The sequence below is a fragment of the Aquila chrysaetos genome, chromosome 10 (assembly GCF_900496995.4).
Source record: "Aquila chrysaetos chrysaetos chromosome 10, bAquChr1.4, whole genome shotgun sequence".
NCBI lineage: Eukaryota > Metazoa > Chordata > Aves > Accipitriformes > Accipitridae > Aquila > Aquila chrysaetos.
In genome coordinates this window covers 43,905,202-43,930,193 of record NC_044013.1, presented here as the reverse complement: position 1 = coordinate 43,930,193, position 24,992 = coordinate 43,905,202, and the positions used below count along the sequence as shown (strand labels likewise).

Here is a 24,992-nt window from a genome sequence, read left to right as displayed (position 1 = left end):
ATGTATCACAGCTCTTATAAGACGAGGCTTCCTAGACATATAGCCTCGCTCACTCGCACACTACGTGGCCGTACCCCGCTGCTGGTCATGCATACAGACCCTGGCGGTCTGACCTGCTGTGGACTACGAGGAGGGATCCTTCCACACCCAGAGAGGCAGGCTCTCTCTTGCCTGCAGTGGGAGGCAGCTGCCAGCCAGATGACCTTCCATTTCTTCTTCTTTAACATTCTCTAGCCTGTCCAGCTTCAGCAGCTCCTGCCCACAGCCAGTAAGCGCTCCGCCTGTCCCTCTGCGCTCCCGCGCCGCGAGGAGAGGGAGGCCAGGCAGAGACAGCCCACGCAAGCCTGAGGCTGCTGCTTTCAACGGCATCCCCGGGGGACGAACGGACAACCGCACCCACAGCCTGGCCTCTGGGAGAGGGAAAGAGGCAGCAGTGACCGTTATTACCGCAGCTCGACCCTGGCCGGAGCCCCCTCCTTCCGCAGGGGCTTCCGCAGACGCCGCTCGTTCCCCGCACCGCTGCTAGCGGCACCCACGTTGAGGGAGACTCGAGAACACCGCAGGGCCGGCTTGCTGCCCTCACGACAGGGCTCGGGGGCTGCCTGCGGCCACAGCACAGGCTTCAGGGGAGGGGCTGGAGCTGGGGGCAGCCGCACGGGCCGAGCGGGGCCGGGGGAGCTCTGGCGACTCGGGGAGGCGCCCGCTGGCCGCGCCTGGGGGGTGCGCGCCTCCGTCCCCTCTTCCCTTCTACCGGCGGCTCTCGGGGAACTCCCCGGCGCTGCCCTGGCCCGGCTCGCCTCCGGCGGACCGGGAGCCTGCCGCACCGGCCGCTTGGCAGCTTCCCGTCCCGCCAGCCCCGGGCGGCCAGCGGGCAGGAGGCACCCCCCGTCCCCACCGGAGGGAATCGGTCGCCTCACCCGCGGTCCCGGCACTCGCCCGCTGCCGCCGAGACCCGCGCCCTGCCACGCCGCTCCCGGGGACCGCGCATGCGCCAGAGGGGCCGGAACCGGCGCACAAACACCCGGCTGCCACACGCACAGAACGGCGCATGCGCCCGGGAGACGCGTCCGCACGGCTGGTCGGGGAGCGGGCGCAGCGGGAAGCCCGCGGAAAACCACGCGAAACCAGCGACGCTCCTGAGTCTGACCCGGTCGGACTCCGGGGGCCGCGGCGGCAGCGAGGACTACGCCGCGCCCGAGAGCCACGCTGCTGCCCAGCCGCCGAGTCCGCGAAAACTACAGCTCCCGGCATGCCACGGGAGGCAGCCTGCCCTGCTTCCCTGCCTCGAGGGGACGCCGCTTCCGTTTCCGCCCACCCCAAGACGGCGCAGCCGCAGTCTCCGGCGCGCTCCTGCCGCCCGGCTCCGGCACGGCGCGGCACCCCCCGCCCGGCTCCGGCTCCGGGCAGCGCCCGCCGCCGCCGCTCCGCCACGGCGCGGCCCCCCCCCCCGCTGCCGCTCCGTGCGTCCGACACCGACCCCGCCGTCCTCCTCGGAGCTTTTCCCGGTACCCGCCGGGCGATTGCGCAGCCCCGCCATGGGGCCGGGGCCCGGGCCCCCGCCCGGCCCACGTGCTCCCAGCCCCCCTGTGAGCCCCCAGGCCCCCCCCCCCCCCCGGCCTCGGCACGGGCGGCCCCCACCTCCCCCGGGCCACCCCCGCCTGGGACGTTCGCGGTCCGAGGGGCGCCCGGCCCCGCTCACCTCCCGAGGGGCAGCCGCAGCCCGGCCACCGCTCCGCTCCTGCCTGGGCTCCCACCGGCCCCGCCGCGGCCCCTCCCCCGGCAGCCCCCCCCTTTCCAGGGAGGGGCCGTCGCCATCAGCCTCACTGCCCGCACCTGGGGCTCCTCCAGCCCCGGCCCGCAGCTGTGGTACCGAAAGCCGCAATCAAACTCCTCAACACCCATGGGAAGTTAAGAAGCAGGCGCTTCGTTTATGGAATGAAAGGTGTCAAGAGTCATCTTATTTTGAAGAGTTGTTAACTGGGGTAAAAATACAGATTTTAATACCCATCTTATTTTCCTTCTAAGACTTGGCAATTGCCAGGTATCGTCTTCTCGATTTACCCAAGTCCACCATCGAGGCCACAAGGGAGATTTCTTCCAGAGAGAGGACAGAGTTATTAAGTCTAAAGTCCGTTATTTGCTTTTGTCCTTCATGAAGAGGTGAGTGGAGCATATATCATCACTAGTCACCCAAACAGTTAACCCTAGACTTTTCACCTGTCCTTTAATACAGTCAATTCCAAGCTAATTTTTTTCCATTATTAAGAGGGGACCCAGGATCATTTAAAATGTTACTATACTTTCTACAAATACATCCCCCCTCTTAGAGCTTTAGCCACTAGAGAAAGTCTTTGGATTGGGGGGTCAGAGGAGTTGCAAGTACAAACTTTCATACCGTTCTGTTTAGGATGTGTGATTTTGCTCTCTTTGTCTAAACCAATCTAAATTTCCATAGATGGTCCTGACTCTGGGTGGCTCTAACAAGGATCCTGGAACTCCAGTAAATTCTAAACATTGGTTTAGATTTTAAATAGGATCCCAAGTTCCTTTTTGCACTCGTCTCTACGGTTTTGGCAACTGACAGCCCCAAGGGGTGTTTGTACAAGTTTCTCCCTGAGGGCGATAAATTAATTCTTTTGTCCGTGAGGTGGATGGTTTGGTAATGTTATTATTCAAAATGCTATAATTCCTTCTTTCAAATTTAAAAAAATAATTGCCTTTTAAATCCATCCAATTTAATTTGCTAAAATGATTCTCATTGTTCTATGTCTTTTCTCAAGTTTTGGTTAAATTCAATGTCAGTACTCTCCATGGAACTAGATTTTCATCTGACTTTGGAATCGGAAGGCAGGCTGTTATTGAGGTTAAATTTTGTGTCTTTACAAAACTTTGAATCAATTACAAAACTAGATTTTTTTTTTTTTTCTAATCAAAATTACAGAAACGGTTAATATCAAGATTAACAGCTCAAACAATAATTGTTTCATTTTGTTTATCTTATGTTTAGAACCCCTCAAAAAAAAATACTTAAACCCTATAACACACAAAAAGATTACTGCCCTTGACAATATTCCTAATAGCAACCCCAATATTATAAACTTTACACAATTGTTTTCCCAAATAGATAACGTGAAACTTACTTACAGATTTTCAATTTCAAAGGGCCAGTTTCTTTAGACTTCCAATTTCCTGTTGGTGCTTGCTTTATTCTTGAATAACAAAGCCAAGGTTCTTCTCCCAGACCTTTACTGCTATAAGCGTTGTTAAAATGACTCGATACGGTCCTTTCCACTTCTCAGTGATTTTATAGATATTCAATCTCCCGGTCGGAAGGGATGTGCTGCTACGTCCAATTCTAAGGGTCCAGCTGCGGAGACATACTGACGAAGTTCTTGAAAAGAATTTCTTAAAAAAATCATAACACCTTTTAAAAACATATCTCCAAAGGCACTCAAGAAACTCAGAACATAGGATTCTTGATACGGTCTTTCATATAACATTGCATAATGACTTAAATTTTCTTTCTCTTCTGGCTATACTCTGATTCTTAATAGAGCCGTCGGTAAGGCTTTAACCCACGTGAGTGAGGTTTCCTGACAAATTTTACTCAACTGTTGCTTAAGGGTATAGTTCATTCTTTCTCCCCCCCACCCTGCCCCCCACTTGCTTGTGGTCTATATGGGGTGTGATAGTCTCAATCTATAGATAGTACTTTGCTCAACTTGTCTCATAATCTTTGCTATAAAGTGAGGGCCATTGTCAGGTGACATTCTTACGGGCACCCCATATTTTGGTATTATCTCTTTGAGCAAGACTTTAACTACTTCTCTCGCTTTGTTGGTGCGACAAGGGAAAGCCTTGGGCCACCCAGTGAAGATATCAGCTAAAACTACGATATATCCTTCTTTTCAAGGCAATTCTAGAAAATCAATTTGCTAATATTCCCCTAAAAAATTTCCTTATTTAATAATTCCAAAGATAATCTTATTACTGATTTGGGGATCATTTTATATATAAATTTCACATCCGCTTATAAGTGTTTAAACGATCTTTGTCATGTTTTACCTTCTGTTCCCCAATATACTTTGTTATGTTCAGCTCGGGCAATTTCTGTTATTATTGTGGGCGGGACTATTATTTGACCTGTCAGTGTTACAGCCTGTCCTGTTTCATTTTGTTAGCCTGCAATCTAACAATTCTTCATCTTGTTCATTATAATTTCGAGTTTCTTTAGGCAATTTTATACTTTTCTCTGGAACCAGTGCTAGGATGCCTTTTTCTGCAGCCTCTTTAGCAGCTTTATCAGCCAGTCGGTTACCTGCGTTAGGAACAGTCTTACCTAACTGATGTGCTTTACGGTGCATTATTGTGACTGCTGTTGGGTTTTGACCGGTTTCTAACAATTTCAGTATCTGTTCTGCATGCTGAATGGCGGCTCCTTGTGCAGATAAGAGTCCTCTTTCTCTCCGTTATCGCTCCACGTGCACGTACTACTCCAAAAGCCGACTTTGAGTCTGTCCAAATGTTGACTCGCTTTCCTTGGCTTAGTTCCAGAGCTCGAATAAGAGCTATCAATTCAGCCTTTTGGGCAGATATCATCGAAGGCAAAGTTGGCAACGCAATTACCTCCTCGGTTGTTATTGTATATCTTGATAAACGTTTTCCTTCACGGATGAAACCGCTTCTGTCGGTATGTAGCTCCCGATCCGTTTCTTCTAGCGGCACGTCTCAGAGATCCAGTCAGCTGGAGTAAACTCTTTCGATTGTCTGCAAGCAGTCACGTTCCCGTTCTCCTTTAACTTGATCAGTTCTTGAAAACACAACAGGGTTAACGGTGGTAGTAGTTCTCAAGTAAACATCATCTTGTTCCGGCAACACCACTTGGTATTTCAGCATTCTGCTAGGGGATAACCAAGGCCCCCCTTTCTGTTTTAGCGCAACAGTTATCATATGGGAAACATACAGTCATCCTTTGTCCTCAGGTGAACTTACGAGCTTCCTGGATCAGTAGCACAGTTGCAGCGACGGCTCTCAGACGACCAGAGCATCCCAGACTCACGTGATCTCATCGCTTCAAGAAGTAGGCCACAGCTCGCCCACTTGGCCCTAAATATTGGGCCGGGATACCCAGAGCTATACCTCTTCTTTCACGAGTAAAAAGTTCAAATGTCTTTGTGAGATCTGGCAGGCCTAGGGCTGGCACCCCCCGTTACAGCCTGTTTCGATTCTTTGAAAGTGGCTTCCTCGGCATCAGTCCAATCCATCGCTTGAGGTTTTGAGCTGCTCGTATAAAGGTCGGACCAGCAAGCCGCAATTGATAATCTACAGGTGACACCACTCAACCATTCCCGGAAATGCTCGTCATTAATTTTTTTGGTCTTGGGTTCGGGGAGACGACAGATTGCCTTTTTTCTCTCAGCTCCTAATTGTCCTTTTAGGATTTTAAAACTCAAATAAGTGTCTTCTTTCTGGGTTCTTTGGCTTTTTTCTTTTGACACTCGATATCCACCGATTCCCAAAAAGTTCAAAAAGTTAATAGTTAACTTTGTGCATTGTTCTTCCACCTCAGCTACAATTAACAGATCATCCATCTATTTCAACAAGATTTCTTGATTATTTTCTTTCTTCCAAATGTCTCATTCTTGTGCCAATGGATTTCCAAAAATGGTAAGACTATTCTTAAAGCCTTGAGGCAACACTGTCCATGTATATTGTGTTTTTCTCCCAGTCTCAGGCTTTTCCCATTCAAAAGCAAAAAGCTCTTGACTATTGGGATCCAAGGGAATACAGAAAAAGGCATCTTTTCAGCCTAACACTGTGAACCATTCTCGTTTCTCTGTCAGGGTTGTTAACAAAGTATAAGGATTTGCTACTACCGGATGAATACCTTGTACTATTTGATTTATTGCTCTGAGGTCTTGAACTAATCTATAACCTTTTTCGTTAGCCTTTTAACAGGCAAGGTCGGGGTGTTACATTTGGATTCACGTTCTACTAACAATTTATATCTTAAAAATTTTTGTCTTATCAATACTGACCCTTTCTGACTTTCCAGTTTTAGGGGGTATGGTTTAATTCTTAGCGGATTTGATCTGGCTTTAAATCAATTCTCACAGGTTCTGCTTTTTGGATTTACCGGGAACTTCCCAGTCCAGACGATTGGAATTACAGCGTTATACTTTGACCGGTATAATCTTCGGCTTTCAGCAACCATCCTGTAACAACAAAGCCACTGCTTCGATACGTTTGGTTTCTGGAATTAAAATTTTAACCTCTCCAGTTTTTAATTTAATTTCTGCCTCTTAAGTTCTCCAGTAGATCTCTCCTTAACAGGAGCTTAGGAGAATTTGGCACATACAAAAACTGCTGAGTGACGCATTGCTTTCCTAATTTCATTGTTCAAGATTTAAAGACGGGTCTAGTTTCTCGTTCACTTGTTGCACCACCACCACCAATTTCTTCAAAACTTAACTCTCCCTCTAAGGTATCTAAAACTGAAAAGGTGGCTCTAGTGTCAATTCAAATTCAATTTTCTGTTCTCCCAGTTTAGCTGTAACCAGAGTTTCTGCTGGGAGACTCCCCTCCGGTCCCCGTCAGATACGTTCCCTTAAAAAGAACAAATCTACATATGGCACTTTATTCCATTTACTCTCTCTCCTACAAAACAACAGTAATTGCGATATAGCATTATAACTCAAAGTTCTGTTTGTTTCCCATTTTTCCTGCAATTCACCCCAATGTGCCAATAGACATCCCAACGGTGATGTTTTTGGTATCTTTTCATCAGCAGTTCTGTTTCCTGCACTCTTATTCTTGAACAATTTTGCTAATGCCATGATACTTACATACATTCAAATACCAAATACCAAACAAACGCAAATGACAGTTGTCCCAAATAATACACAAAGTCCAACCCAGCAATAGCTTTCGCTCGTGACTTACGGGCAGACGCCTAGGCTTCCACTGCAAACGGGTACCCTCCAAGCCCCAACCCTGCGAAGCTTTCGCCGCGCCTCACGGGCAGGCTTTCCAAACAAATTCCAAAGAAGCGGCGCCTTACCTTTTTTCCAGGGAACGCTGCGAGGAGCTTTGCGAGTCGAGGGTGACGGTTCTCCCCGAGAATACCTCGGTGCCGGCCGGAGTTCGATCAACACTCGATCTTGTCCAGTCTCACTCGCAAGGTCCCATCTGGGTCGCCAAAACCGTTACCGAAATCCAGAATAAAACTCCTTAACGCCAAGGTGAAGTTAAGAAGCGGGCACTTCATTTATCGCAGCGCTGGGGACACGGGGGATCGCTCCTCCAGAGGCGTGTCCCGCCTAGTATCAAAATCCATCAGTTTTTACAGACTTTTTCTGTCAGGTCATTGTTACAGAAGCTCGTTCCATAAAAATGCATACTGTGCTCGTTCTTAAATTTAACCTTTATAAGGATTGGTCCTTTGATTATGTAACCTTATCAATATTCTTATTTAAAAACAATCATTGGTCAGTTACACTTAGCTCTCCTGACTGGAATCTTCGATACTCAAATCAAGATGGGAAGGGTGTAAGGGGGTTTCCAAGCAGCAAACTGGTGTCCACGACGGTTTCCTTCGTTTCTTGAAACAGAACATAGGAAAACCAGTAACTTCCTGGTGAGGTTTCTAGGGTTAGCTATTTCCAACTGTTGCAAATACTTTGATAAAGATTTGATTAAAACAAAATCGTGAGATAGGAGTGTGAAGTTTGCAACGTAGTTATAGAGACTTAGGAATATTACAAACTGTGCTAAGCATAATCATAAGAATACAAGTATTGTTGACAGTCAGTTAACCATAGAATTCTAACACAGATTGGTTAATTATAGTGGTTTGTTTTAAGAAATCGTTATGGACCTTAGTTCTGTTGCTTAGAAACCCTACTTTGATCAAAGTTCTGGTTAATGGATTATGTGAGATCGACCAATGATTGTTTTAACATAAGAATATTAATAAGGTTGTGTGACTGAAGGACCAATCATTAGAAACAATAAATTTAAGAATTAACATAGAATGTATTTTATGTAATCTAATACATGATGGCAAAAATCGGACTGCGCAGAATCACATAAGAGAGGTCAACTATCGGACAAAGTGAGGAAGACTATGGAAGACCACCAGAGGGCTTTTGAAGACCACCAGAGATTTCACTGAGTCTGCGTAAAGAGACATTTATATATGCTAATGGGTTATCGGGAAGTTGATGATTATGCATTACATTTCCCAGAAATCTAGTGAATATGTATAACAGGTGTGTATTTAACCTGCATAGTTAAACCAGACAGGTGCACACGCTAGGTGGAGCGATCCCCCGTGTGCCCAGCGCTGCAATAAAGGAGTGCCTGCTTCTTCTCATTGCTGTTAAGGAGTTTTATTCCGGATTTCGGCAACACAACTTTAACAATATTAAGGTTCCGATAGTCACACATAATGCAGTTCCTAAAGCTTCTATGGCTACGTTTCAAACGTAACAATCCTATACGTTATGCTTCACAATTTTACTTCTTAATCAAACCTAACTCTTCTACGTGATTAAATTTTGATTTCTTTACCAGAATATTTGCAACAGCTGGAGCCCAGCAGGAACAGGGGGCGGCATGGCCCGACCCCCCCAGCGCCTCACCTCCTCCTCCCCTGGGCTCCCTCACGGCCCCTCGCCCCGTGCAAAGGGAGCGCAAACGCAGCCCGGAGGGCAACGGGGACGGACGGCCAGTGTTCGTTCAGCCAGTCGTGCGCCTAACGAGTCCTGCCAGAGAGTCTGCTCCGGGGCTCGGCCCGCCCCCCCCCCCCCCCGACGCTCCCCCTGCCCCTGGGACACCTCTGATAGCATATTTCCATACATTCTGTATGGCGCGTCTAAATATTTGGATGGTTCTAATATTTTGTACCAGCCGTGGAAACTGGTTTGCTGCTAGGTGACCGTAAAAGTGAGATTTGGTAAATAATTATTAGAAATCTTACACTCACACAATGATTGAAACAGTAGACAAAAGTATAGCCAAGCAGTTAACTAGCAGAGGTAGGTACTCGTAAGTTTTGCAGTTCTTTGCTCTTAGGACTAGATGTTCCTGTATGCTAGACGAGAACAGTGCTGAAACTGACCACATGGGATTGAAACTGCGTTAAGCTTCAAGATCAAAGAACAAGAACAAGAATAAAGACTTCAAGGCAGCCAGCAAGAACTTCAAATGGGTCGGTGGTCGCAAAAGCAGCCCTTCGTCTCAAACGGATCCTTCATTGCGCATGATCGGATGTAGGCAGCGCTATGATAATCAGTTGCCATCATTGTTATGTATACGTATACTAATCTGATTAATATGCAATTAGTTAGTCTATATAACCTGTTTGTGCTAAAGCTGTGGCACGCACGCTAGGTGGAACTATCCCCCGTGCATCCAGTGCTGCAATGAAGAATGCCTGCTTTCTAAAACTCCAAAACGAGCCTTAGAGAGTTTCTTCGACCGGCTTTTCAGTATCAGAGGTACAAGGGAGGAAAGGAGAAAAAAAAAAAAAAAAAAAAAAAAAAGGCAGCGGTGTGGGAAAGAGAGGGGGCCGGGCAGGGCCAGGGAGGGACCGGAACGCAGAAGAGGGGAGAGAGACAGGGCCCCGAGGCTCACCACAGCTCTTGTTCTTGGCGCTGCCAGGAGAATTGGCCAGTTCAGACGCTTCTTTCTGCTCCTCTCCCGCTCCCCTCCTCTGCTGTAACTCCGGCTGCACGGCTGTCCTCCTCCCCCTAGGAGAACACGTGTCTCACAGGTCTTGCAAGACGAGGCTTCCTAGGCACAGAGCCTCGCTCGCTCGCACACTACGTGGCCGTACGGCACCGTCGGTGCTGCATACGGACCCTGCAGTGCACCTCGGCAGTCTGACCTGCTGCGGACTACGAGGAGGGATCCTTCCACACGCGGAGAGGCAGGCTCTCTCTTGCCTGCAGCGGAAGGCAGCTGCCGGCCGGCCGGCCTTCCATTTCTTCTTCTCTACCTTTCTCTGGCCTCTCCAGCTTCAGCCGCAGCAGCTCCTGCCCACAGCCGGCAAGTGCCCCACCTGTCCCTTTGTGCTCCCGCGCCCGCGCCGCGAGGAGAGGGAGGCCAGGCAGAGACAGCCCACGCTAGCTTTCCTTTTTGGCGGCGTTTCCTTACCGGGAGGAAGCAACGAGCGCGGCGGCACCTCCCGCCGCTGGCGCACTGCCGTTACCGTCGGACGGCACGTGCAGGACAGGGGCAGCCCCGCGCACTCGCAGCCTCCGAGCTGCAGTACCGAACGTTGGTCGCAGGGTGGCAGAAACATCCCCGCAACGATCCTCTTCTGAGCATCAGCTGGATGAGCGATGACTGACAGCTCAGCCCAGCAGAGACCAGCCACAGGCGGTAACTACTTACTGGGGGCACAGGGGTTACATTGCCCTGCCCTTTCCCCACTCGCAGCCCGGGCAGTCACCTTCATTGCCTCCGTTCCAAAAAGCATCCAAGGGCTGGAGCGCTTACAGCAGTCACATGCCAAGAACAGACAATTCGGGTAGTTGCTCCTGTCCCTGCCCCCCACCCCATTACCTGGGGAGGAGAAGCAGCACAGGGAACCTGTGAACAGGGCTTTTTTGCCCTGGACCAAGCCCCAGGGACTGCTGTATCCATCTGCACGTGGCATCAGGGTTGTGGGAGTGACAGCAGCCAGTCAACAGATGCTGGTGAAAGATTTTAAAAAAATAACACAACACAGGTGACAGCCTGAAGGCAGGCCACAAGAGACCCAAAGCTGCTTTGTGCCAGAGGGACAGCTCTGTTCAGCAGGAAACGGCACATCCGAGCAGACCAGATGCGAGCAGACCAGATGCAAGCGGCTGATCTGCAAATGAGCGATACCCTGGTGATCCTGGGGCTCTGTTGGGGTGGGCGCACCTTTCCTCACCTCTGTGCTATCAGTACTCTGCTCTCCTAATCCTGCATACACACAAGGTTTCCTGTGCAGGGCTTGTCACTTAGGTAAGAGACACTGCACAGTGTTACTTACCGCCCGGCCCTCCAGCATGCAAAGTAATTAGACATGAAGCAGGGAAAGCAAAGACGTGTGTCAGGACACTAGATGTCCTCAGCAGATGACCGTAGAGCCCTCGAGGTTCCATCTTTGCTCCATACAGGAGCGTGGCTCCGCACTCCTTGCCGCTCCCACCAGCAAGCATCACAGTTGCACTTTTCTGCCTGCAACACACAATACTTGGTAGGCTGGATGGGCTGTTCTGCCAACATGTCAGGTGAGCATTTCGGTTCCTTTGGCTGCCTAATTTGCCTCCTTAAAACAAACACTTCAACACTCAGTTTAATTCAGACCCCTCTAAAGATCTCCTGGCCTGCAAGCCACTTCCAGCTAGCAACACAGCTGAAATACAGTGCTGGTAGAGATCTAGCTGTCATCGTGCTTTGATATCAAAAGGCTATTGTAACTTGAGTCCCTGATTGTTTTGGCATCAAGACTGCAAGGCAAGAAATATGCTTCTACTTGAACAAGCAAGACACCTGCCAAACAGCTGTGCACAGTGATATGTGGCTGCCTGTGACTGACACTTTTTTCTACTAAAACCAGAGCACAGTTCCTTTGTGAAGAGCCATTGGCAGTGCAGAAAGTACCTCAGCTTTCCCTGCACTGGGTCCCCAGAGCAGCGTCTTAGTCCGACTGGAGCATGCGGGAGCCTGTTGTTGTCCCAGGCCCTCACCCTTGAGAAAGTGGCTGCCTGTAGCAGCCGCAGAACCACTGCTGCCCAAAGGGAAAGGAATGACTCGGTGTTAAGCTCTCCAGGGTGCTTATGTCCCGTGCAGAGTCAATGACCTTGGCAACCTGTACATAGGGCCAAGCTAATAACCCGAGAAGGAGGCACAGGGGGTAGCAGTTTCTGCAACAACTGTACTTTGTCCAGCTAGGCTGGAAAGAGGCACGAGAAAGGGGCCTGCTGGGTCCCTCGAGAGGCAGAATTGCTGTAGATTGTGCTGCGGCTGTTTCACTCTTTGCCTTTGGCAGAGTCACTTCCCAGCGGCTGGGAGACAGGTATGCTTGCATGGCCTGAGTACTGCTGCTTACAGAGCAAAAAGGCACTATAAAGCATCAGTGAAGAACAAGGATGACCTATCAGGATGGTAGGAATAACATGGAGAGCCTAAAGCATTAGCCAGGCATGGCTTGCAACTAACCTTGTGTCATTGTTTAACCCCAGCCAGCAGCTAAGCACCACACAACCACTCACTGACTGCCCTACCCCCTGTGGGATGGGGGAGAATCACAAGGGTAAAAGTGAGAAAACTCATGGCTTGAGATAAAAACAGTTTAATAACTAAAAAGAAACAATAGCAACATGTAAAGAAAAGAGGGGGGCGGAAATAACAGAGAGAAAAATAAAAGCCAAGAAGAACAAGTGATGCAAATGAAAACAATCGCTCACCACCGACCAACTGATAGCCAAACTAGTCCCTGAGCAGCACACCCCCAACCGCACTCATCTCCCCCCTCCAGTTTTATTGCTGAGCATGTCATCATATGGTCTGGAAAATCCCTTGGCAATAACTAACACATCCCTGTTACCAACACTGTTTTCAGCACAAATCCAAAGCACAGGAGGAGGGAAAGTGGGGTTGTCAGAGTTTGGGTAGGGGGCAATGGGGGGATTGGGGGGCAAAGGCAGCACCCCAGGGATCCAGAGGCAAAGGGCGTAGGTGGGGGGGCTGTGCAGAATATGGGGGGAGTGGGAGGAGGGGTGACACAAGATAGGCAGGCAGGGATTATGGGGGGCATGTGCAGGGGTAAAAACTCGCAGGGGGGGAGGTGGACACGATGGGGCAAGAAGAGACAGAAGGTCTAAGACAAGGAAGGTCTAAGACACAGAAGACAGACTACACAAAACAGACACAGGCTGGAACTGCCCTGCCCAGCACACGCTAGTGTTGTGGTGAGGAGTAAGCCGCTCCCTTTGTCTGCCTAAAGGGGACTGTTCCACACAGCCCTCTCTCCTACACTAATTTTAAAACCCCTCCCTGCAATTCCCAACCTTGTACCCTCCTCCCAGCCCTGGTCCCTCAACTTAGCTTTCAGAGGGCCAGCAGTCTGAATCCATCCTCAACAAAAATAACATCATCAATTAACTGGGATGTTCCTGTAGTCAACAGGTTCCTCTTCATTTGCACACACCCCAGCCCCACCTGAAAAAAAAAAAAACAAACCAAACCCCCAAATCTCACCCCCAAAACACCTACAATCCCCCCTCCCAAAAAAACCAAAACCAAACACACACACCAGTGCCAGCAGTTACCATCACCTCAGCCAACACCAAACTCTTCCACAACACCCTCCCCCTCAAAAGCACCATGGCATTCTGCTCACCTGCTCCGCAACAGTTCCAGAGTCAGACAGTGCAGCCATCACCACTTGTGGTACTTAAGATACCAAGAGACACAAAATTACCGTTGCGCTTGCAAGAAGTCACCAGCCCCATACTCCTCTTCTCTGCCACACCAGCTCACCTCAAATACCCATCCAATTCTGAAGACAGCCTGCACAGCATCTGCAAAACCAGGGGGAAATGTTTAACCAAGTTGCCATATGATTCTTTGCTATTAGACGTCAACTGGCCAACAACCACCTCACCTTCTTGGACTGCTTGTCAGCATGCAGCTTCGCCCCTCCACAGCTCTATGCGGCACCTGAAAAAAAAAAAACAAAGCAAAAGAAACATGCTGAAATACTGCCTGAAACCTCAGCAATTACCATCTCCCTCTCCTTTACCTTGGTTGCTCACCCACCCAGCCTCTGCCATTTTGGCCTGCCGTATTGAAGCTTGCACACCACCTGTAAAACCCCAAAAATGGAATGATTATAACTTCACCATACAGCACCTGAAAAATAACAGCTACTTCAGCCCCCATGACATTGCTTACCTCGCCCGAGTCATCTCCAGTGCTGATATCCACTTCACTCCAAAACAAGGGAAAAAAACCCACAAAAACCCACACACAAGCTAGCAATACAGCCACCAGTCACCTCTTCCCTCCGACACCACACACCAACCCGCCTTCTTACAGTGGTCTACTTGCCTCCTCTGTCACCCTTTGGCGCACAGCTCATCTCATCCCCCTACATCTGCAAAAACATTATCAAACAAGTTACCTGGATGCTCTGCGATAGCTTAACAATTCCAGAGGTCCTATTCCCATTTAGGAATACCATCTAGATTCCAACTACAGCCTGCCATTAAAAAAACAAACAAACAAACAAACAAAAAAAACCCCAAAAACCCAAAAAACAAACCCCAAAGCATTAAGCCTCACACATACAAGCCTTAACATCTTTGAGACTCACTCTGCTCAACTACCACTTGAGCAGCATCTCCCAGATGGCTCCACTCATCCCCTCTGCTTCCTCACCAGCTGCAGACAACTACTTGCTCCGAGATGGATTGTACAGCCTTTGCCTACAAAGTCTAGTCATATCAACATATTAATCATAGACTCTTATTGCTATTCTTCCCCTGACTCTACCATTGCTACACCCCCAGGCGGAGCAGCTCCAGTCCAGACACACATCTACAGACCAACACTGCATAAATAATACAAACAACATAACCCAAAAACGTGAGAAAACTCTTGGCAAGAAGAGTGACTCCCGGACCGGAGACACCACTGGGTGAAGAGACTTACAAGGGCCCTGAGGAAGAATCTACAATGGCCTTGGGAAAGTCAAATGCCTTGGTCCATGACGAAAAGTTATGGCCCCAACTGGGATGATGGATGCACCAGAAGCCTGTCTCTAAGACCTAAGAACATAAGGACACAGGGAGGAAGTCGCAGAAAAGGGCTCCGTGAAAACAGATGGCTGGAGAATGGAGATGCTGACACTGCCTGGAATACCACTACAAGAAAGATGACCATCTGTAAACTTCTGGGGGCAAGACACACAAGACATATCCATGCGTTAAACTTCTAACGCAAAAAAGGAAGAGCTCAGTTAGCATTACGCTGATGAGTCAAGGCATGTGAGACTGTCTGTATGGCTGCCAATGTGCCTGCCAAGCATGAAGATCACCAGGAACATCAAGACCCAAGTAAGGTATTGCATAGGACACATAAAACAGGCTACACAAACTACACAACACCACATAGATGGGCTGGAACTGCCCTGCCCAGCAGGCGCTTGCATTTTGCGCAAAGGAACCTGGACCCTCTCTCTGCCCAAACATGTCCTACTCGGAACCGCCCTCTCAGCTACACTGAATTTAAAACCCTTCCCTGCCACCCCATGCAAAGATAGCTCAATTTAGCTTTGAGGGGGCTGGGGGTCAGAATCCATCCTCAATGCAGACTGACTAGGGTAACTAGGATGTTGCAGCAATCACCCAGTTCCTCTTCGTCACCCGCAAATGGAGTGCCATCAGCCAGTTTCACACCAGTCAACGCTGACCTCTTCTGCAATGATGGCCTCTTTGGAAGCGCAGTCACACCAGTCAACGCTGACCTCTTCTGCAATGATGGCCTCTTTGGAAGCGCAGTGGCATTCTGCTCACCTGCTCCACTCCCAGTCTAACACCAGATGTTGCAGCTGGCATCACCCGTGGCACCTGGAAAACCAGAGAGGCAAAGTGACCATTGTGTCTGGAAGCACTCGCCTACTCGCAAACAACATTGATGTCTCAAAAATAACCACCAATATGTTTTGGTGTTGCACCTTGCCCAACACACTGCAGGACGGACATTCCGCTTCACACATGGTTTCATGAGTTTTTTCACACCTTCAAAACAGAGTGTTAACTGGTCATTTAGGCACCAACGATGGAACTATTCCCTCCATTGTTGTGTGCTGACTGACCTTCTTAAGGCACTCTGCTTGCCATTTCCCTTCAGTGACCAACTCCCTGCTCTGCATCTGCAGCAATAAAACAAAACAAGTCACCTGGATGCTGAAAAACACCCTAACAAACAGGAAACTGTCCTCATTCTGACTTTGCTCCACTAACCTTGTCAACCTGTGCTTTGTGCTCCAATCCACCATGCTGAGACAGTTACATCAGCGAGTCCAAGAAAAACAGTAGTACCCATGAAAAGCATACACCTTTCCCTCTTCTTTCCCCCACCCAGATAGCCACACCCCAGACTCACCCTTTCTGCCCACCTCCCATGCCATGCCTCTAGGGTCAGTATCCATGTCAGGCACCTGCTCATATCGTCAGTCCATCTCCAACATCCCAGAAAACAGAACCTTTGATGCCAGGCTCACCTTGGGAAAATGCAGAGGCACACAGGTTTCTGACATAGAGAGCCTGCCAAGCAAAACAGACTAACAAATCCCACTGACCGACTTACATACTCAGGCAACTCAGAGAGACCCCAAAAGCACAAAACCCAAGCTGTCGACCGCACCCCCCTTGGCACCATCTGCTCACCTTTGCTGTTGCACCTTCCTCATCCATCCTGCTTAGCCTAGACCTATTACTTAAACTGCAAGAATAAGTCAAACCACTCATCAACACACAAAAATGAGAGTTACCGCCAGATGACTCAAATATCACAGGCGGGGTGACAGACAGAGCTGAAACACTCAGGCCTGCAAATGCCAAAACAGGTATGGGTAGCTAGCATCTGTGGCTGGTGTAATGACAGACTTTTCCTTTATGGATAAATAACTCCTAAATGACTCCATGAACTGCAGCAAGGAGAACCTCTTGGTAGACAGCATTCTGGAATGAGAGTGCCAACATAAATGGGACAAAAGACTGGGCTGCCAGAAGCCTCTCACATACAGAACGCTATTATTGGATAACACGGTGCTAAAAAGTCTTAAGCCGCAACTGCATAGGAGTTACAGGAGACCTCACTGCAGACAGATGCTGAATATGACTCGATGGTCACAAAATCCAATGGAGACTGGCACCAAAAATCTAATGGAGACCTCTCAGACCCAAATGCTTGTTGAGAGCCACTTCTTGCCAAAATACAAGCTCGATGAGGAAAAGCTGAAGGTGACCAAGCTATTAAAAACTCGGTACAGAAGTATGCATTACTTCAGATGGCAGGATAGTTCTGCCAGGTCGGTCCGATCTGGGCACCAGGTTCTAATGCTTGTCCAGTGGTGTCTATGATAGGCCTCACTGCCTTGAACTTAATAGACAGTGCCCCCATCCAGGGCCATGTTTACACGTCCAAGCCCCACCCCCCACGACGAGGGGTCCCCTCATAATGAAAATCCAACAGACTCTGCTTCATCACCTTGGACTCCAAACAGGTGCTTCCTTCCTCTGCTGCCAGTTGACACACATATCTTTACGCAGTTCCTTGAATGCAGGGTGACCCCTGGGTGCCTGTACTGCCAAAGGAAGTGAAAATGATTATGCTCCAATAACCTGCTCCATCGTCCTCTTGTTCTTCAAGAAATCTAAAGAAAGCTACCATCCCGATCACTACATAACAGAAGTTTGTGCAGGAGATGACTAAGCCCATTCCCGTAAATGGAAAACTCTATGACCCTGCTTTGCCTTTTGGTGACAGCACCTGCCATTGGGGTGCCCCAAACCCTTTTGTGAGTTGCTGGGAAAATCAGATACAATTAGTTCAAAACATCTGGCAAATAAGATACGACCTAAAAACATGGGTGTATCTGACTTGTATCTATCCGACTGTTTTGGCGATAAAGTTTTGTGTGGGAGGAAGCCAGCTTCAACAAGTGCACAAAACAGAACATTACACCAAACAGAACAAAAACCTTACCCTCTGACACACTTTGAAAGGGATTAGTGCACTGACATCATATATACTCACAGAATCAACCCACATACTGGACTTCCTCAGGGTCAACCCTGCAAAGATGAGAGGAAGCCCAACGCTACCTCCCCAGATGATCCAGCGCTCCAAGCACTCTGCTTCCTCCTGCCCCCCCCCCCCCCATGGGAAAATGCTGGTGAAGATATCTGGCAAAAAAAAAGAGGAAAGAGAGCCACAGGGACCTTGATGTCAAAAGAAGACCTGACTTTACCTGCAGGAATAAAAAAAAAAAAGAAAGAAAAAAATCAAACTAAAAAACAGAAAACATGAAAAACCCAAAACGCTCAAAAAGACAGGATCCCACACCATACAGCAACCAAGACCCCCTAACAGATGAAGCTGGGAGGACAGGAGACCCAAACCTAATTACCTACAAAGGCCCTTAGGGAATTATGGAGGTGGTCAGCTGATGGAAAACCCACAATGGTGTGATGTAGTGACTTGAAGATCTAAAATGGACACCTTACAACTACAGAAACTGGTGCTAAATATACAGTAAAAGACTGTAACTGCCATAAGTGATAGTGGAGCAAACCGCATTGGACACTTAAGGAAAAAAGCAAAACTGGAGTAATAGAAGAAGCTTGCATGCCCAGGGACTGTGATAAAGGAAAGACCAGCAACTGGAGATTCTTACAAGCACAAATAACATGCATCCTTGTTTACAATAAATTCCAGGGAAGACAGTGACACAAACCTGTGCTGGAAATAAGTGCCTAGTCAATGCCTCCAAGTAACAACGACCATGACACCTAGATGGACAGTGAAGGGAAGGATACAAAAGTCAGGGAATGAAGTTAAGTAAAAGGCACTTTTAGGAGGAGCAGAGATCTCAGAGTTCTGGAGGGCACGTCCCTGAGGGAGTGGGGGCCAGAGAGGAAGACTACAATTACAAAAAACATCGCTAAATCAGTGAGAGGAAAATGATGACATGGAAACAAAACTGCCGTGGCTACACCACTTTGTGCTATACCCACAGCTTAGCCTTGCCATATCCCGTTGCTCTTATAGGACCCTATGCTTCCCTGAGCTTGAAAACATACCTTCCCAGACATCTTTATTAGCTCAAAGACCGCCAGCAAAAAAAAAAAAAAAACCAAAAACCAACAGACCGCTAAGCTCCTTAGAAGCCAGAAGCAGAAAGAGAAGCCCGCGGTGAGACCTGAGGTTGACATCCCGCTGAGCCCCACCCACAGTCTCCTGAGGAAGGGGAGGGGAAAACCGGGAAAATGCATGAAGACGGCCAGCGGGGCAGTCGTCAGTCTTGTTCTCTGTCTTAGTTTAAGCATACAAAGCACAGAAAAGGGAAATAGGCTAATACTATGAAGGACTGCGTGTATTATAGCAATGACATAAACAGGGAGGTAATTTAAACTTGTTTTTACTCTAGCAAATGCAGACTCTTATTTTAAGCTGTTAAAAGCATCTGAAGTTACTGGAGATTTAGTGTCATCTAAAAGGGATAAGAGAGGAAGGGAATCTCTGACAGAGAAAAAGAGATGCAGAAGGGGTCCTAAAAGGACTAGGCGGGCAAAAGAAGGCTGCGGGACTCACCTCCAAGCAGGCGGCGCGGAAGAACACCTCCGGCTGGCAGTCGGAGGACGGCAAGCCGCGTCCCCCGGCATGCCGCGGAGAACAAAGCGCCCGGTCGGCGGCGCCGTGCCGAAGGACTACATCTCCCGGCATGCAGTGCGCGCTGCTGTGGGCGGTGTGACGCTGGGAGCGGTCTTTCTCCCGCCAGAGCCGGTAGCCGCTTCGGCGCTCTGAGCCTCCGGAGCGGCTGCGGGCTGCTCCAGCCCTTCCCCGGCGATTCCCCCGCGACTCCCCGCCTCGACACGACCTGGCCCAGGTCCGTGTCCAGCTGACCTCAGGCTACTACGACTCCTCAGTAAGCTCCCCGCCGTCGTCCGCCTCTGGCGCAGCCCCGGCGCTCCGGCAGCCTCACCTCGCTTCCGAGCGGCCCCGCCGCGATCTCGGCTCCCCGCCAAGGCGGTGCGCCGCCCTGCTGCGGCCCCGGTAGTGCGGCTTCGCTTATGACTCTAGGCTGTTTCTCTCCTCGCTCGTTGCGTGCTGGGACCCCCAGCTTTTCTGCCAAGTTGCCCGCGACGTTCCCATCTGCCCCCCCCCCCCCCCGGAATGGGAGGGACCCGCTGCCCGAGCACAAAACCTCCATCAGCGCTCGCCTGCTTCACGGTTGCAGTCGTAGTTCTGGTCCTAGCCGGCGATGTTCGGCAAGTCCCTGCCGCACGACTGTCCCCCGGGGGGCAACGCACCCCTGCCCGTCCATCCGCAGCTGCAGTCCGGTCTGCCAGCCCCTTGGTCCGGAGCTGCTGTCCATCAGGAGCTGGTGAGCCACCGCCATTAGCCCCATCAGGGTCGGCTGGGCCTGCCAAAGCAGCTGAGGTGTGCCCCAGCTCCTGAAAATGGCATGCTGAAAGCTAAATAGAGAAACCTGGAGTGTGCAAGGAGAAGTAGTGTTAAGAGGACAAGAGAGCAAATGGAGAACTTTGCAGTGCGACAAAAGGGTAAAAGAGAAACGCCAGGGGGTGACACACAACTGGATGACTTTGGGAGCACAGAAAGGCAAAAGAATGGCCCGGTGGCATGCCAAAAGGAAATTGGAAAACCCTGAGGCACACCAAAAAGCACATGGAAAAGTCTGAGACAGAAAGGAAGGCTAAACAGAAAACTTTGTCACGCTTTTCATGACAAATGGCAGGCCTTTGTACACACCAAAACGCCCCTAATGCCTGTAATGGGGCTCAGTGGGGCTGACAGGAAGTCACCTGTCCCTATGGAAATTCCAACTCCCACCCCACCACCGAAGGCCCCAGCCCTTGGCGCCAGACACACCAGGAATGTCTCAGGAGCTGACGGATAATCCAGGACCAGCTTTCAGGACCTTGCACGGTACTGGAGGGATCCTGGCAGCCCCCAGGGTGATGCAAACAGTTCCTAACAGTCAGATGTCTGTGGCTATGTGAGAGAAATTCGCTGCAGCCCCGTGAACAGCACAGGGGTTGCTCTAGAACCTTAAGGAACCTTAAAATGGTCCAAGAGCCCTTAGGACTGGTCCCCATCTCCTTAGACGCAATGTGTAACGTGGTCCCTGGAGCTCAGTGTTGAGATGCTTTTTACTGATTGCAAAAGCTTGTGGGAGCTCCACTCATGGATGATGACATGGCATGTCTATCAGAGACTGGGTGCTGAGACCAGAGGAAGCTGGGTGTATCCCCCACGAGGTGGTGTTAACACTGGGCAGTGTGTGAGTCCAGCCCAACAGAAAGGAGGCAGGCAGCCCACATCTTGCTCACTCAGACACACTGCAGTTGTGCTTTCGGAGCGCCTTTGGGGAAGCATCCTTGCTGAGGGCTGTTTGTGCCATCTGAGAAAGGCACAATGAGATCTAGTGCTTGGAAGGAGAAATGAAGCATATTCAGACTGAAAAACAAGTTTGTTTTTCCTCCGTGGGAGGAATCAGCTGTTGGAACAACTTGTCCAAGGAGGTACTGTATTTGCTAGTGTTTGGAGCTTTCCAATCAAGATTATATATCTGTATAAAATCAAAGTGCTGTATTTTATGACGATATGGCAGTTTGGCCACTATCTTTTGTCCTAAGTTTCGTTAGCTGAACGTACTCGAGGGCAGTAGGAGTTTACTTCTTTCTAGTATGCGTGATCCAGAGTTTGTTTCTTCAGCTACCTGGGAATGACAGACAGGTGGGAACTGAAAATTTGTCTAGAGGAGTTAAGTCAGCATCACAGGCCTTGAGACAGCAAAGGGTATTTGAGGGAGCGTGTTACTAAAATCTTAGCCATATGCTCTTAGCTAACAGGCCCTGCCTGAAGAAGGAAATCGTCACAATGCCCATTTCTTTTAGGACAGGACCAATCCATTTTCTCCTGTGGAAAAGTTCCTGCCCTCTGCTGCTTGCCCTTGCCCTGCATTTAATTCAGTGCCTTCCTGATTTGGTAACTTGGGTGTCAGTGAGGCTGTGCTGTGACATGTTACTTCTAGCTTGCTTTCTTTAAACAAACAAAAAAACCCCTCCGTCCTGGGGATTATCTCTGTTACCTAGTTTATACTGTGACTGCTCAGACCATTGTAGCAGCTCCATGAAGAGAAAGGTGGATAGGGCAGTGAGAAGGAACTACTTACCCTAGCTTCACTGCCTGAGCAAGTCTGCCTGTGTACTTCACCCTGATGCCAGAAAGAGAGAAGTGATTTGCCCAGAGTGGCTGAGCCAGCCTTTGTCAAAGTTAAGTTAGCACTTGGCCATAGCTGGCTTCTGGCCTGCAGGCAAAATGCCAGTACCCTGACTCAGTTTGTATGTATTTGCAAAGTATAGCACTGAATATCCACTTCTCTGCTCCTGCATCCAAAGTAAGGGAGTGAGAATATGACAAGCAACCAAGAGCACTTTGCAGATTTATGGTCCTAGGGCAGTTTTACTCACGCTATCAGGGCTTTCAGAGAGTTGTTTTGAGAGAATTGGAAGATGTGATGAAGTCACAATGGCTGCGTATGTTTGAGGCGAGTCACACAGTATCATTTTAGCTGCGTTCCTCAGCTTCTTTCTTTGCCTTGTATTGTAGGTAAGGGTTACAGTTATTTTGCGGGCAGTACGTCTGGATTAAGAGGCTTTGACCCGCCTTGGAGGGCATTAATGTCCCGTCCATAGTTCTGTGGAGGTGTGTAAAGTGATTGAGTTGTAAAACAAAACACTTGGGGAGGAGATTTTTCTTTTAAAACCAAATAACTCTCTAGATGTGCTCTAGCTGGCAGCCCCACACAGCTGCGGCGGCTGTGGTAACCTTTGCTCCCAGGGGACAGAAGTGTGCAAAAGGAGGTGGTGCAAGTGGCCTTAGGAGCCGCTGCTGAAGGAAGTACTGCTCATTCAGATCCTTGCAGCCTGATACATCCTGCTTGACTTCCCTCTGTGCTGTGTCTTGACTGAGGACAGAGTCCATGGAAGCTAGGTTCAGTAATACTTACCTTGCGCTGTCTTTTGGACACTGGAAGGTTTTGCAGACTCTTGCTTGCTGTCTGTTTAGCTGTCACTGGCCTTTCTTGGTGTGGGACAACCATGATGGGGCTGTCAAAACCAGCTTTTCCGAGAGCTGTTTCGCTGTAGCTTCCTCTGTCTTGACTGCCAGATTCACACAAGAGACATGCCTGCTCTACTTTATTGCATGGGCAAGGGATCTTTCTCACAGAGGCTTTTCTGCATTGCACATTTACTTAGCCAGTCTCCTCTTTGGAGAGAAGGCAGAGCTTCTTGACTGTTAATAACCTTCATTTGGAGCCAGTTGTTGACTTTGGAAAATTGTGATGTGGTCGAAGGCTGAGCCTACCCTTAGAAACATGGCATGACTGACAAGGCGATCTGTGGAGCATGTGCTATCTCCAGAGAGGATTCAGTGACAGTTACTTGGGTTGTAGGAAGACAGCTGGTGACAGCTGGCGATCATCATGGCTGTCAATGCTGCTGTTCTTTGCTCAGTTCCATTTCCGTGCATGTCAGTGCTGCAGCTGTGCTGATTAAGTGCAGAGGATAAATTCACTCGCTTGTTATTTCAGCCTCTTACAGATCCAGATACCGTTAATGAGTCTACCTGGCAGAAACAAGAGGAGAGTTTGTTTGGGTTTTTTTAATTTTCTTTTTTTTTTTTTCTCACCCTTTTGTAATTTCACTGATAAGAGGTAATTCTACAACTCAGTTTTCACTCCTGCTATAGTATCATGCTCAGCTGGGAAAGCTGCAAGTGAATGAATGCACATTGCATTCAGCTCTCAGGATTAGTTTCTTATCTGTCCATCTGCATCGTGGCACAAAATTAGAAAGCAGTCCATCCAGCATGCAACTCTGCCCTGCATTTCCCCTGAGTTATTCAGTCCCCAAATTGTCAATTTTGTCATCTTTCAACTCTTCTTCCCAACCAACAAAATACATGTGAAAAGGAACTGCCTGCAGGCCATAAAAGTATAACTCCAAGTACTGAATCAAAGCTGAGCTGAGCTTCCTGGTCTTTTCACAGCTTTCTTGCCAAACTCTGACGAAGCACAGACCTTTTAGAAGTCAGCTCACCTGTGGCTTTCTCATCACCCTGCCAACACTGACTGTGGTATCATCTTTTATTTTCAGTTCACAGATTCTGAAATGTAAAACCCTCTTTCCATCTTATTCCCTGCCCACTACACTCGCCACCTGTCAGCTCTCACCTTACACAATCAGAATGCTCTTGAAGACTGGGACAGACTTGGCTCTGTACTGCCTCAAGTATGATGGAGTCCTGATTCTTTATTGAATTTCCTCACTGACTGGATAAATTCCATAGTTTGTGTTATGTAGGAGGTCAGCCCAGAACAGGCATTCCCAGATATTTTGGTTCATGAGTGAATGTACTTTCTTGCAAATGGGCAGCCACTGCTTCCTTTAAATTTGGGATGAGAATGGTATACAATCATACTGTTTCATAGGCCTGCTGTGAATCACTTACCTGCACCCTTCTGACTGCTGGTGGGCTGCAGAGCATGGTTAGGAATGCCAATGAAATGATCTAATTGTCCCACCTGGTTTTAAAATCTAGTGAGTGAGGCCTATGGGCATTACTTTAACTTTCATAGTTGTGTCCGGTATGTTTAAACAGCACAGAGGTTACTTCTAAGAGCCTTCAGAATGTCTTTTGTGTCGTAATAAATTGGTAAGAATGCAGTAAATAATGTGCAATGGGAATATTAACAGAGTATATATTTTCCCCCAAAGCTCTGAAAGGCTCGATAAGGAAGGAATATCCCTGCTGCTCACTGAGATACAGCTCCCAAAGACAATAATTCAGGACTAGGTCTGAGGGGTACTGTGTACGATGGAAGGCAATACTGAGAATTTTAGAATGTCAAAAGAAAGTCATTCCCAAATGGTAGGTGGGCCAAAATAGAAGTAGTGACAGTGTCCAAAAAGTGTCAGTGCAAGCTCCTTGCTTCTGTGTTTTGCCCAAATGGTGGTGCCTCTGTTGACACAAACCTCTCAATTGCCCTGCAGATTAAACACGGGCTGTTACCAGAGAGGAGTATGATACCAGATTAATCGCTGCTTGCTCCAGAGTTTGGCTTGCATTTTTCATGTTGGCTCAGCTTGGTTTGGCTTGCATTTTCATTGTTACTCTGATTACATTCCCAGTTG

General features: G+C 48.9%; 1 protein-coding gene and 1 long non-coding RNA gene across 8 annotated transcripts; one reads left to right on the top strand and one right to left on the bottom strand.

Annotated features, from left to right (window-relative positions):
• LOC115347782 lies at positions 1-21,148 on the top strand. Its single transcript, XM_041127030.1, has 4 exons — positions 1-106; positions 350-878; positions 8,744-8,749; positions 19,766-21,148. The coding sequence occupies exons 1-4, from the start codon at positions 1-3 to the stop codon at positions 20,157-20,159; spliced, it is 1,035 nt and encodes a 344-aa protein (XP_040982964.1). The 3' UTR covers positions 20,160-21,148.
• On the bottom strand, positions 12,316-19,742 carry LOC115346971. Of its 7 annotated transcripts, none has more exons than XR_003925330.1 (9): positions 19,363-19,742; positions 18,506-18,560; positions 16,150-17,353; positions 15,509-15,611; positions 14,695-15,454; positions 13,646-13,701; positions 13,522-13,562; positions 13,382-13,434; positions 12,316-13,200 (listed from the first exon to the last, which is right to left on the bottom strand). It is a non-coding gene; the product is annotated as an uncharacterized LOC115346971 (long non-coding RNA). The 7 variants fall into 7 exon arrangements; XR_003925333.1 differs by lacking the exon at positions 12,316-13,200 and having other exon boundaries at positions 13,274-13,434; positions 14,695-14,810; positions 15,408-15,454; XR_003925332.1 differs by lacking the exon at positions 12,316-13,200 and having other exon boundaries at positions 13,274-13,434; positions 14,695-14,810; positions 15,408-15,611.
• Positions 21,149-24,992: the final 3,844 nt, after the last annotated feature.